General features: G+C 40.5%; 1 protein-coding gene across 6 annotated transcripts in view; it reads right to left on the bottom strand.

The window, feature by feature from the left end:
- LOC119796971 (R3H domain-containing protein 1-like) overlaps window positions 1-7874 on the bottom strand; it is a 38867-nt gene extending 30993 nt beyond the window's left edge. For 5 of the 6 annotated variants that reach the window (XR_005282539.1, XM_038305770.1, XM_038305771.1 and 2 more), the window contains exons 1-3: window positions 7665-7874; window positions 4505-4522; window positions 3996-4085 (exon numbers count right to left, since the gene is read on the bottom strand). Coding sequence is in view for 5 of the 6 variants with exons in the window: in XM_038305770.1 (XP_038161698.1) it covers window positions 3996-4085; window positions 4505-4522; window positions 7665-7823 (267 nt within the window). In the remaining variant the exon portion in view is untranslated. The remainder of the gene's footprint in view (window positions 1-3995; window positions 4086-4504; window positions 4523-7664) is intronic. The other variant, XM_038305773.1, reaches the window with a different exon arrangement.
- Between the last annotated feature and the right edge of the window lie 5966 nt (window positions 7875-13840).

Genomic DNA, 13840 nt, shown 5'->3' with positions numbered 1-13840 from the left:
GGGGGCGGGTTTTTGGGCCTGATGTTACAAGGTTAGCAGATGCTTTATTACATTTAAAAATGTTTAAAACCCTGATTAAAAAAATTTGGGGGGGGCCACAAAGGTGGTGTAAACAGGCCCTTTGGTAGGGGAAAAATTTTGGGGGGGAAAGGGGTTTTGGGGGAAGGGTTTGGGGGGGGGAAATTTTAAGGGGGGGGGACAAAAAATGGGGGGGTTGGTGGGGGGGGTGGGGGGGGTTTTATTTTGAATTTTAGTTTTTTTGGAAAAGTTTTTGGGATGGGGTTGAAAGGGGAAAGGGCCCTTCCCCTCATTTGATATAGAACCCTTTTCTAAATATGAAAACATTTTTTTTCCCATGTTTTTGGGGTAATAGTTTGCTGTATTGGGAGCGTAAATGGGAGCTTTTATTGTAAAATTCCGGGGGGGTATGTTTTAAAAGGGGCCCTGGGAAGGCCTAAAAAAAACAAACGGGTAGAGTTTGGGCTTTAAGGGCTGAGCCATTTGCATCAATTATTACGGGGGAGTTTTAAATTTTAAGAGGTTTTATTTGTAGGGTCACCGGATCTTTTTTTTAAAGTTAGCAGTAGTGTGTTGAGAAAAGGGGTCGGGCCCCCAGCATGATATTTTGATAAATTTTCCCCCAAATCATTAAAAATTCACTTTTTTCCCCTTTTTTTAGGGCATAATGAAGTGGCAATGGGGGGCTTTTTTTTTTTAAAATTTGCGGGTGGGGTTTTTTTTAAAAAACCCCCCCAAAAGAGTCTAATTTTAAAAAAGGGGTTTGAGTTCAAAACAAAATTTTTTTGGGGCCATATGCTGGAAAAAAATTTTAGTTTAATGGGGGGCTTTTTTTTTTAAAGGGCCCCCCCGGATTTTAATTTTGAAAGTCCATCGGGTTGCGTTTTGAAGGGAAGGGTCATGGCCATTTGTCATATTTTATCCATTCCTAATGTTAAAACATGTTTTCCCCCCTCCATTAGATTTAAAAAGGGGCTGTTTAAAATTGGGAGAGGTAAAAATCTCTCTGGGCACGGTTACCCTTTTGGGGGAAAGTTAAAAAGAGCTGTCAGTGACAGAGAGAAAATGGCGCTTACTTTCGTTCCTTAATTTTCAGGGGGTTTTTTGAATGGGATTATCAGCTCCAACAAACGAGTGCGGGAAACAAACCGTAAATGGGATTTTAAAAAATTGGGGGCCAAAAAAAAAAATTAAAAAAAAAAAAATCAAAAAAAAAAAAAAAGAGAGGGTACCTTTGTCTCCCCTTTTTGGGGGGCTTTCATGGATGTAGCCCCATTTTACAAACCTTAATGGGGGGAAGGAGAAATAAAATGTTTTAGAAATCCTTTTGGTTTTCATTGAATTTAAATGCAGCCAAAATGGTAGAGCAAAACTCTCCCAAAAACCCAAAAATTTCCCTCCGAACAAACGAGCGGTGAGCCAAAACCCGATTAGGGATTCAAAAAATTCTTTCCCCCGTGAGCCCCAGCCATCTTTGGGGCTACAACTGGTGTAATGTTCATAAATTTCCCACAATATTTCGTCTAGGCGTTTGGGGAAAAAATTTTAAAAAAGTTATAATTGTCAAAATCTCGAATTTTGGTGTTCGGACAGATTTGTTACCCCCCCAACAACCCTTTTTCCTAGCTAAACGATAAAAGATATCGACACAATTCCTTCAATGTGAGTGCTAGGAAGGTCTGAGGAACAACTTTAGCAAGGCTCATGTTGCTACGTCGAACGGTTCCCAAATGGGAGCGATACGAAAAAGTCTGTTGTTTTGAATTTTCAGTTCGGATTTTCAGAGAGCTCTCATTGGATTTCTATTGAGGAAGTGTGGACTTCTTCGTGGTCTGGGCCAAACTGTCGGAAAACCGTAAACGCCACACAAATGAGGGTTATATTTCCTGAATCCTGACAAAAATCCCTACGTTTTGATGTATAATTTATTTCAACTGAGTGAAAAATGAGGGACTGAGAACAATTTGTTCGGAAAAAACCAGAACAGCTCAAAAGCTAGAGCACGCACTCTAGCAGTTGAAGAATTCCGTCCATAGACTTCCATTATAAATCTGAAAATCTTTAAAATTTCTTTTAAAGTTTGAATCTTCACTGAAGCAAAACTGTAAAAGTTAGCAAAAAGCTGAGATAGATAGTAATAGCAGAAAGATACGGAAACATTTTAAAAGTTGAATGGTGTTTCTAGCTGAAAGTATGCTGAAGTAGTTAAAGGGCAAAGTAGCTGAAGATTCAGTGGAATTTTGGAAGTTTTACATGTATTTCAATGGGACAGAAAAAGTCATAAAAAGCTAAATATTTAAAAAAGTATAATAGCTGAAGTTATCACAAGATACAGCAGGATGGACCAGAAGAAGCTGAACGTTTTGATACCAAATTTGTTGAAATCGGCTGAAGTATGGGGAACTAGTTAGAGACGGAAAAACGTACGGAAAGTATAATAATAATAATAATAAAGAGAAACAGAAAAACAATAAGTGGGAATGCATAAGCATTCCCACTTGATAAAAAAGAACTTCTAAATATACATGCCATTTTAGGCAAAAATAGATAAAAGCAGTTTGACTTTGTAATGGTTTTCGAACAGCATCGACTTTTTCAGATAGTGAAAGTCCCGCCGATAGAATATCATATGCGCCAATGCCTGCTCCGCCCCCACTTCGCACCTATTTGCCGTTTCGGCTCTGTATGTAACGGAGGTGTGAACTTTAACGCTATCCCACTCTGAAATTTCCATAAGTTACATAACATTCATGAAAGCAGTCATTACAAGATCTAGGAACACTTTGATCTTCGCTGTCCACATCGGAGGCAAAAACACATTCAAAGTTAGCGATAACCCACACAACTCCAAGGCTACCGTCCAAAATACCATGTTAGTTTCTTCTTTTTTTAAAGGTTATGACTGATATGCTTTAAGTTTCCCTCAAACTCAACCAGGCAAGGAAAAAAAACTGTAAAATGCAACAATCTTCTGCTGACAATGGTTCTAGCAGCACTGGGGAATTTGTTTTGCTGATGCAAAACACTGAGGAAATATGGCACTTCGATCGCAAAAACCATGATGCATTAAAGACTTTGGTTCTCACAGTTATTATAATTCAAGTTAATACGTTTTAAAATATAATAAAAGGCTTCTTCTTCCAATTTAATTGTGGGAGAAGCCAGCTGCAAACTCATGCTACACTCAGTTTAAGTCTTAGATACAAGTAAACAACTGGATTTAGTCACTGGTAGATTGGTTGACTAAGTTAACCACTATAAGCAATACAAATCAACGCATTTCTACAATTTGGATTTGAATGTTCAGACTGAGGATGTGCCATGAAATCTGTGCAACAGATTTAAGCAGTTTATGACTGCAACCTCACCTATGTTTTATGAATGGAACAATTTTGTATTAATTTTCAGTTTGGTTGGTAAGAAACCCCATAGTTCCTCAAGATATACCGTCATTCCAATAGTTTCATCAACATTAGACTCAAGAATTTAGATTCCTCATTATAAATTTAAGCCAATTAGCTATTAGCTAATAAGTTGGAAGTATTTCTATCATATTCCAGCTAAATGGCAGCCATAATGAATTACTGGATTAATGTATTTTGTTTCAAAGTCAAAATTGAACCTATTGGGAAATTCCAGCTGATTCTTAAATTTTAAAATTATAACATAAACATTGATACAAATTAACCATAAAACCTTGCTTTGAAAAGTCTGAAATTTTAGGTATGATGAGTAGCCAATCAGGCAAAGACTAAGCAGAGACTAATTAATAGACTGATTAATAAAGAAGGAAATGTTGCATTATTTATCCATCAATGTAATTATTTGTTCTCTTTTACTTTTATTTATCATAATTTATGCTCCTGTTTCACACTTGCATTCTGTTTGTAATGGTGAAAAAATGCTTAGCAAAGCCTCAAAGTTACTAGTAGCATATCTCCAACATAGAAACTGAAGTTATTCAGGGAAATTTTTACCTGACGTGCAGCTGAAGGCTCAGGAAAAGGGAGAGGAAAGGATTCTTCGCACACTGCCAGGCTTCGCACCAGCTTTTGCCTGGTACTGGACTAATGGGGAAGGGGGATGCAGGTAGGTGGGCACAGTTAGAAACCATGCACACAGAAAATTGTGCCTCATTGACAAGTGATGATCCACAACGGCAAGCAAAACACACTTTTCAGTTAGCAAATCTTTTGAATGACTGCCGAATTTAACCTTTGTGCTGTCGTTTTTTTTTTTTGTCAAAGAGAAATCAAGGTGGCAAGCTCAAAGAAACGTCCAGACTAGTCTGTTTGCATCTCAAGATACAGCTGTGCAAAGGCTTTTTTTTTTTTTTTAAAGACATCATCAGCAGCAGCGCACAGAGACGTCTCGGCAGGAAACAGGTGTACGACTTCAAACTGGGTTGGAGGAATGAGCGCAATCCAAATGCACACGAGACGGGCTGAAGCATCCTACAAACATGCAGCTTCAAGAAAAATCATACCTTGGAGTGCTTCACAGGCTGTCCGTACGCGAGAGAGGGGGGGGACAAGTGCACAGAAAACACACATTAAAAATCACAAACCACACAAAGTTCGGATGCAAGAGGAGGGCTGTTGCTTTAAGAAGTGGAAAACATCTAAATTATACAAGACTGTCCCAGATTTCCACAAAAAGGCGTCGAGTGATTTAAAACATTTAGACAGGTGAAAGAACTAATGCTTTTTATGCCTCCTACTAAAACAAAGAGATTAAGTGCAAAATAACGTGACTGATTTGAGATAAACATTAAAATTCTCTTTGAAATATTGCAATAATAACAAATTCCCCCAAATTGTACAGAAAATATGCCCCCTTCACTGTAATGCAACCAGCCTCCATGAGGATGGGTTTGGGTCGATATGCAGCGTTTTGGTTTCAAAAACACAGCATTTTATTTGCAGATCTTAAAGTTCAATTAGTCTAATTTGAAGAGAACCTTTAACTAAGTGTCTATTGTATTCCCTAATGTTTTCCTAGGCTGAATGCAAATCAGGAGAGATAGAATGCGTTCATATTTGCTGCTAGATTTGTGGCACTGAAAAGCTCCTTTCTGTCACTTAAAAACGCAGATGTTAGGGGGAGAGACATTAGAATCGGCTTTGGGTTTTGTTCCCAGCTGTATTTAGCTTTGATGCGTAGCAAACACCCAACATGAGGATCACTGAAATGTGATACAGGCCACCTTTTGGTGTGCGACACATCTTTATGCACTAGTGCCTCTCAGTGTGCGTCTATGAGAAAACAGAAGGTCTCTCAGCGGCACGTAGAAGAGAGGATGGTAGAGAGAGGCCTCTGCTTCCTAATCCCAACATGCATCTTTACACACACACACCCACACGCCTCCATCCTCCCACTTGTCCTCTAAAAATCAAAAGGACAACCCCTCCTCCTCCTCTCCATCACTGGGCTCGAGGGGCAAATAACACCTATAAAAAATTGAAACAGGCTGCTGTTCGTCCATCTCCAATGCCTGTGACCTGCCGCGCCCCGTTCTGTATCAGGTGATATGGATGCAGGGGGAGGGGGCTGGGACTGTGAGCGCACCGCTACACCGGCTAATTGAGCAGTGTGGGGCCGGAGGGGAATGAACAATGCCGGCAGGAGATAAAGGAATGGCAAAAGAGGAGGGTGGGGGCAAACGGCTGAAGTCAGCAAAAGTGGGGTGCGCACCCAGGCCCGTGTGTCCTGCCGCAAAGGACGGAGCAAGAGAGCTGGAGGCAGATGGCAACAAAGTCATTCCACATACCGCCAATACCCCTCTGCCTTCCTACCACAGTCTCCTTGTTTAAATTCCCCCCTGTTCCCCTGTCTCCTGCATCTCTCCAACTATGAAAGCCTGAGGCGTTTAACCGATGCAGCTGTACAAGGAAACAGAAACTGGTTCACCTCATGAGCTGCTGAGAAATGTGAGGCGAGAGGTCGGATAAGTCTGCGCTGTTCACATACAGGCTTTTACATTAATTTTTTTACGTTTCGGCAAAGTTAAATCCACAAACTAACTGTAAAGCTGAAGGGAAATGGACAAAAATCTAGAAAGTGTGCTGTATGTTGGGATATGACTCAACATGAGGAAATCACATTGTTGAATCACCTTTTGCCACACTTACAGCTGCAGCTCAGAGGGTACGTCTCTGCCTGCTTTGCATACTTAGAATCCGAAATCTCGTTAGACAAATTTAACTGAGAGCATATTGGTAAAGATCTTTAATTGGATTCTACAATTAGATTAGGACACATTAACATGGTGGATCCAAACCATTTCATTCCAACTGTGGTTTGATGTTGAGAGCTGATCCTCCACAGTTTAACAGGTTTTTCTTACGGTTTTGTAAGAAAAAATAAACTCTTCCCTGCTTCCTAGTTCCTGCTGAAGAAAAGCCTCCCCACAGCATGACACCTCCACCACCAAGGAGGATAAACAAAGAGCCTAAACACTGAATTGGTTGGACCAGACTGCAATTCCTTAAAAAGTATCTAATAGAGTCCCTATTTGTGTTTGTGCACGTATAAAAAAAATAAAAAATGCATTCATATCTGTAGCTTCATTGTAAGAAAAAATGTAATTCTCTGTAATGTGTGATTTTGTGCTTAAACCCTTTTTGTACCTTAAGCCAAACTCTAGCATTCCCTTTTGCCTGAACCAGTAGAGACATATCTCTGTACTGAATAAAATTTAATTGAGTTTCCCACTTTTAGCATCCTAGTTTAGGTTTTCTCATAACACTACAAACACCTTTTTTCCTTCTCCCCTTCTGCGCTCTCTCCTGCTGCTCCCCCACATGCTGGTGTCATTCTGTTCCTCGGGGTTACAAAGAAGCAGGAAGTTGGGAGATAAGCCAGGATTTGAGCTCCCGATTATCTGCCTGCCTGACTCCCTCGCTCTCCCTGCCTCCAACCACAAGGCCAGATTGGCCTGAATCCTATTTTTAGGCTGTAGCCAGAGAGACGATTGTTTTGCCTTTCCTGAATATTGATTCTTTGAAAACACTTAAAGGGGATTTTGCACCATTTTTTTTTTTTTTATCTCCAAATGTATAATGCAGCCAGTAGCTGTTTTAATTTGGGAAATCAAATTAACAAGTGCAAATTTCATGAAGTCCCAATGCACAGTGTTCCAGTGACATACACCTAATTAATTAGCAGTTTAAGTGAAAGTGATCTCAGCTGTCCTGAATCCCCAATAGATCGTTCCTTTACATTCTGATCTTTTGCGATTGATTCATGGCAGGCACATTTCGCTGAATGTCACCAACTGACCTTAGCGGTTAGGGGAGGAAGAGTGAAGGCAACTCATTATTTCAGGTTGTGCAGATTACAATTTTCAGAAATCCTTTATTTCCTCCTCCCCCTCACTGGAGCTACTGGGGAGAAGCTTGAATGCCGCAGGTGACAGGAGATCCCCCCAGGCGGTGGGGTGGAGTTGACGATTCTGATAAGTTTTCATGGAAATGAGTGGAGAATGTTTGCCGAGGCTGTCAGGTGTCCTCGGCTTACTCCCGCCCGGACAGGCTGCTGGGAGACTTTCTCAAAGTGACATCTGCTTTCACACCAGCGCTCCATCGTGTCACGTATGAAACAGACAACCAGCGCTGATCTCATTCTGCTGCTGTGTAGCTCATTACCTGAATATCCTTCTTGTTGTTGCTGCCTTGTTCCTCCTTGCTGCTCTGGCTCCGGTCGCAGACCTCAGACTTGGTGGCGTTGTCTTTTGCGGGTGACACTGAGTCGGCGGTCTCGGAAACCTTCATCGTTTCAGTGTCCACGATATCGGACATTCTCATCGCAATGTCTTACTGGGAGATGCTGGTAAATATAGGGAACCTGAAAGACAGGAGGAGGAATAAACCTGACTGAGTTTCCCTGAAGCAGCAGTATTGGTTAAAGATTATTATTATTATTAGTTGAAGCAACACAAATACTAACACTACAATATAGAATAAGGTTAGTCTTTTTCATTTATACTCGATGTTATTCTTTACATCAATCTTTCTTACCGACGCCAGACACAAGATTCTGGTACCTATTAAAAAATAAAGTATTTTTATTACTAAAAAATATGCATTTCTTCATGACCGGAATAAAAAGCAAGGAAATTTCACTTTAAAAAGAAAATTCCTTATCAAACTGAATCTATACACAGTGCCTTTGTGATTTTACCAAACATCTAAGTTGGAATTTTTCCCTCAAGCAGAATAATGATTTTATTTTCATTTTCTGCACCACACAAAAATGTGCTTATGTTTGGCTTCAGGGTTTCCTTCTTCACGTGGCCTTAAATACTCTCTTGTCCAGTGTCTCGTCTGTAAACCTTACAGTGGAGCAGCAGCTGCAATCACTTGCCATCCGAGTGGAGACAAACCCACTTTAAAGGGACGTTATCATGCAAAAAAATGTTTTATTTGACCTTCAACCCTGTTATTAGTCCTGAAAATGTGCAAATGGTCATGGGCTTTAATGGGTCTTCTCAAAGAACAGCAGAACCACCAGAAGTGGTGTGATACTGTGCTGCAGCACAACAAGCGTCATTAGCATTACTGCCACCTAAAGGACTGGAGAGTTAAAGTTGGCATTGCAAACATTTAGTTGCACATTCATAGTGAAAACCAGATAAATGCATCAGACTAGAGCCCGACCGATAAATTGGGGGGATGATTTTAGCGTCTGGCTCAGTAATTGACATGGGCCAAATGTGGCCAATAGACAATATTAGTTTGGCTGCAAACAGCTGAAAGAAACTTTAGCCAGGCGTTGATTCTGGTCATCTGTTCCTCTCTTCCTGAGCCCTTCCTCCCCATATACCCCATTTACACTACCCTTGAAAAACCGTGCCGAGACCGGTCCGAGCTCAGTAATTTAGATAACTTATCGTGTGTAAATGAAAAGCAAACTGAACTGAACCGAGCAAGACACAACCGAACCGAGATAACTGCAGACCAGTTCCAGAGGTGGGCTCGGCTCGGTTTTTCCCTGGCTCGGTTCTCTGATAAAAAGAGCGTATGAGCAGAACGCGTCATCTCCGCCTGGCTGCACATCCCGATTCACACTCCATTCCAGTAGTTGGCGGTAATGCCCCTCCGGAAACAGAACAAGAAGAACGACTTCTTCTTCAAGTATAAACAACAATCGAAATCTTTTTCACGCAACATTTTAAATAATGGCATTTTAAATAATAACACCGAAGTAGAGCAATAATAATCAAGCATAACTTTCTGAATGTGACGGGTGCCGCCATTTTGATTTGCTTGATTCCCTCCTCCTTCGTCTTCTTCTTCTTGTGTTTTATGGCGGTTGGCAAACAACTTTTGGTGCATTACCGCCACCAACTGCTTGATTTCCTCCTTCAATACTGGCAGTAATACCGCAGATCGTCACTAGGAGGCGAGGAACCGAGATGGCGTGATGTGTAAACGGTCGTCAGAACCGAGCTCGGCCTGGTTAACTGATCCGAGCTCGGATCGGTCTCGGCATGGATCGGTTTTTCAAGGGTAGTGTAAATGGGGCTTTAGTGAGCTCTCTCTGCACTGCCGCTCCTCGCAAACACTCACACGTTGCTAGCGTAAGAATGGAGGTGGATGAAGAGGGAGAATGTATACAGCTTACTCTGTGGTAAGCTGTGATTTTGTAAAAATACATATTTGTGTAGTTCTACAAAATGACAACTAACACCCTCATGGAAACACACTGTTAGGGCACATTAAAGAGAGCAGACGAGTTTTAGATGCACTAGTTTTGGCGAACATATTAGCATTTTAGCTCTTTACATTTGATCACTGCTGCACTTTAAGAAATGGAAATGTCTTGAGAGCTTTACAAAACGAAATACCGTTTTGCCTACACTGTGTATGCAAAATGACAAGGTTTGTCACAGTAAGTCTAAACATAATTTTGAGTTTGACAGTGCATATCCCGTGTATATATATGTTTAATTTTTATATTCTGGCGCACATACTATATATATATATATATATACACAGTGTTGTGCCTGAACGCGTTCATTGAACGAAAGTTCATGAACTCGTTCATATTTTGGGCGAACGTGAACTGAACGTACTGCATTACTGCCTGGTGAACGTTATTGTGAACTCGTTCATTCTGGTGTCTGTGAACGGCACGCTCTCTCAGTTCAGCTCCGTTCAATAGGTTGCCAGATTTCTATAGAGTCCTCCAGGCGAAACCCCGGCTAAATCACACCGTAAACAGGCCTTAATATGTAGCGGGAAAAACACCCAATCTGGCAACACCAGCTACCAGCGTCGTAGCCTACAGCCGCGTGCGTCATCAAAACAAAATGCGGCGTGGAAGCCATAGCAGCATGGAGGCTACCGTGGAGGCGACAAAGCAGCAGTATGATCACTTAAAACAGTTTTATGACCAGGTGGTCGGTGAGGATGATGGCAACAAGTTTGCCCGCTGGCTTTCAGTAAAAAAATCCGCACTTCAGTAACCTTAAATTCCTACCTCAGCCTGGTCCCTCAGTTTGTGTTAGTAAAATCTTCTTGAGCGGAGGTCTTCAACAGGGGATCCGTGACCCCTAGGGGGTCTACAGAGGTACTGCATGAGGGTCTGCATGGTTAGTTGATATTTTTATATTCCCCCCCCTGCAATTTTTCCCCCCACTAATTGAAATGTCTTTAAATCCACATTAACATGAAATCAACACACTGTAGTAAACAGATAAATGGAGACAAAAGATGTCTTTCAGTCATCAATGCACACATTCAGCGACACACAGGAGCTCTTTCAAGCTGGGCACCGTTTCCTTCACAACAACCAGGAATCAGAATCAGAAAAATAATCCCAGGGAGAAATTAATTTCTTTACATTACTCCATCTGTAATAGAGTGACTATAGGACACAATTTCATACAATATATATAGTTAGGGGTCCCCGCTCCATCTCGCCATCAGTTTGGGGGTCCTTGGTCTGGAAAACATAGAAGACCCCTGTTCTTGAGGGTTTTACTATCCATGTAACTTGTTTGTTAAACCTGCCTGGTATAATTTTCCAGGATTCCAGTATTCCTTTTTAGTATGTATTGAAATGGAATTTCAAATGGAAAAAATTATAAAAAAAAAATAAATAAAAAAAAAATTTGCACCTTAAAGACTACTTTCCTATTTTTCTTTTAATAATTACTCATAAAAAAGACCATTCAAGCAGCACATTTTTCCTGATGTTTTTGAGAATATACTGTAGGGGTGAAAGCTGCAGCTGCTACTAGTGTGAAGTGAATGGACAGAAACAAAGCGTTAAAGCAACAATGGGGAAATGCTGTCCCCTCAATGCTAATGTAAACCCTGGTTGGATAAGGATTCAAAACTGGATATGAAGATGAAATCTGACGCACAGTTTCAGAGTTATAACTGATAAAATGATTGCTGTCTGTGGTTCTACAGTAGGCTATGGTGTAATTGAGCAATATATGAAAAAAAAAGAACTATGAACTAGTTCATTTTTTGGAATTATGAACTATGAACTGAACTAGTTCATTTTAAAATGTGTGAACTGTACTTTGAACTAGTTCACGTAGAAAGGTCTGTAATTTTCATCATAGGTACACTTCAACTATGAGAGAGGGAAAAAATAAAAAAATAAATACAGGGAATCACATTGTAAGATTTTTAAAGAATTTATTTGTAAATTATGGTGGAAAATAAGTATTTGGCCAATAACAAAAGTTCAACGCAATACTTTGTAACATAACGGAGAACCACGGAGACACGCCTTCGTTGCCCGGGGCGGTGTGTTTGGGATCATTGTCATGCTGGAAGATCCAGCCATGTTTCATCTTCAAGGCTCTTACTGATGGAAGGATGTTTTGGCTTAAAATGTCACGATACATGGCCCCGTTTATTCTTCCCTCAGCACGGATCAGTTTTCCTGTCCCATTTGCAGAAAAACAGCCCCAAAGCATGTTTTTCTTCCCCAATACTTCACTGCTACTAGTGTGAAGTGAATGGACAGAAACAAAGCGTTAAAGCAACAATGGGGAAATGCTGTCCCCTCAATGCTAATGTAAACCCTGGTTGGATAAGGATTCAAAACTGGATATGAAGATGAAATCTGACGCACAGTTTCAGAGTTATAACTGATAAAATGATTGCTGTCTGTGGTTCTACAGTAGGCTATGGTGTAATTGAGCAATATATGAAAAAAAAAGAACTATGAACTAGTTCATTTTTTGGAATTATGAACTATGAACTGAACTAGTTCATTTTAAAATGTGTGAACTGTACTTTGAACTAGTTCACGTAGAAAGGTCTGTAATTTTCATCATAGGTACACTTCAACTATGAGAGAGGGAAAAAATAAAAAAATAAATACAGGGAATCACATTGTAAGATTTTTAAAGAATTTATTTGTAAATTATGGTGGAAAATAAGTATTTGGCCAATAACAAAAGTTCAACGCAATACTTTGTAACATAACGGAGAACCACGGAGACACGCCTTCGTTGCCCGGGGCGGTGTGTTTGGGATCATTGTCATGCTGGAAGATCCAGCCATGTTTCATCTTCAAGGCTCTTACTGATGGAAGGATGTTTTGGCTTAAAATGTCACGATACATGGCCCCGTTTATTCTTCCCTCAGCACGGATCAGTTTTCCTGTCCCATTTGCAGAAAAACAGCCCCAAAGCATGTTTTTCTTCCCCAATTCTTCACAGTGGGTATGGTGTTCTTGGGAGCAACTCTGCATTCTTCTACCTCCAAACACGATGACTTGGGTTTTTACCAAAAAAATTGAACAAAAATCTATCTTTGTTTCCTCTGACCACATGATATTCTCCCAATCCTCTTCTGGATCATCCATATGCTCTCCGGAAAACTTAAAGTGGGCGTGGACATGTACTGGCTTGAGCAGGGTGACACTTCTGGCACTGCAGGATTTAAGTCCCTCTCGGGATAGTGTGTTACTTATGGGAGCTTTTGTTACTTTGTTCCCAGCTCTCTGCAGGTATTCATCAGGTCCCTCCGTGTAGTTCTGAGATTTTTGCTGGGATCATCACCAAGCTTTTACACCAAGCTACTTGCCTGTTGTAGATTCACTCTTCCCAGCCTGGTAAAGGTCTACAATTTTCTTCATGGTTTCCTTTGACACCTCTTTGGTCTTGGCCATGGTTAAGTTTGGAGTGTGACTGTTGACGCTATTGATAGGCGTCTTTAATATATAGATAACAGGTTCAAACAGGTGCCAATAATACTGGTAATGAGTGGAGGACAGAAGAGCTTCTTAAAGAAGGAACAGGTCTGTGAGAGCCAGAAACCTTGCTGGGTTGTGGGTGACCAAATTCTTATTTTCCACCATAATTTCTAAATAAATTCTTTAAAAATCCTACAATGTGATCTGTATCCATTTTGTCTCCAATAGTTGAAGTGTACCTATGATGAAAATTGGCCAAAACCTCTCTCATTCTTCAAAGTAGAACTTGCACAATCAGTGACTAACTAAATACTTTTTGACCCCACTGTATATCGGATATGGTTTTCTTAAAGCCCCCCAATATTGATATCTGCCTTCAAAATCCCATATCAGTCAGACTCTACATCAGACATTTTATGCATAAAAAGGGCTAATTTCTGCCAAAGTATTTTAACTTGTTTACAGCAGCTAAAATTCAATATCAGAGCATCTTAAATACTACCTATTAACAGTCTTTCCTGCAGGCTGAACTCCCTTGAAGAAAAACATGTCAATTAGCTTGATACCATAGCAGCACTCTATTAGGCGATAAATCAAAGATATATTATATGAGATATCAGGCCCCCAGTGTAAACATCTGTTCTCTATCCATATTGCG

The sequence above is a fragment of the Cyprinodon tularosa genome, unplaced genomic scaffold (genome assembly GCF_016077235.1).
Source record: "Cyprinodon tularosa strain WSP-4 unplaced genomic scaffold, ASM1607723v1 ctg564, whole genome shotgun sequence".
Classification (NCBI taxonomy): Eukaryota; Metazoa; Chordata; class Actinopteri; order Cyprinodontiformes; family Cyprinodontidae; genus Cyprinodon; species Cyprinodon tularosa.
This window is presented reverse-complemented; position numbering and strand designations above follow the sequence as displayed.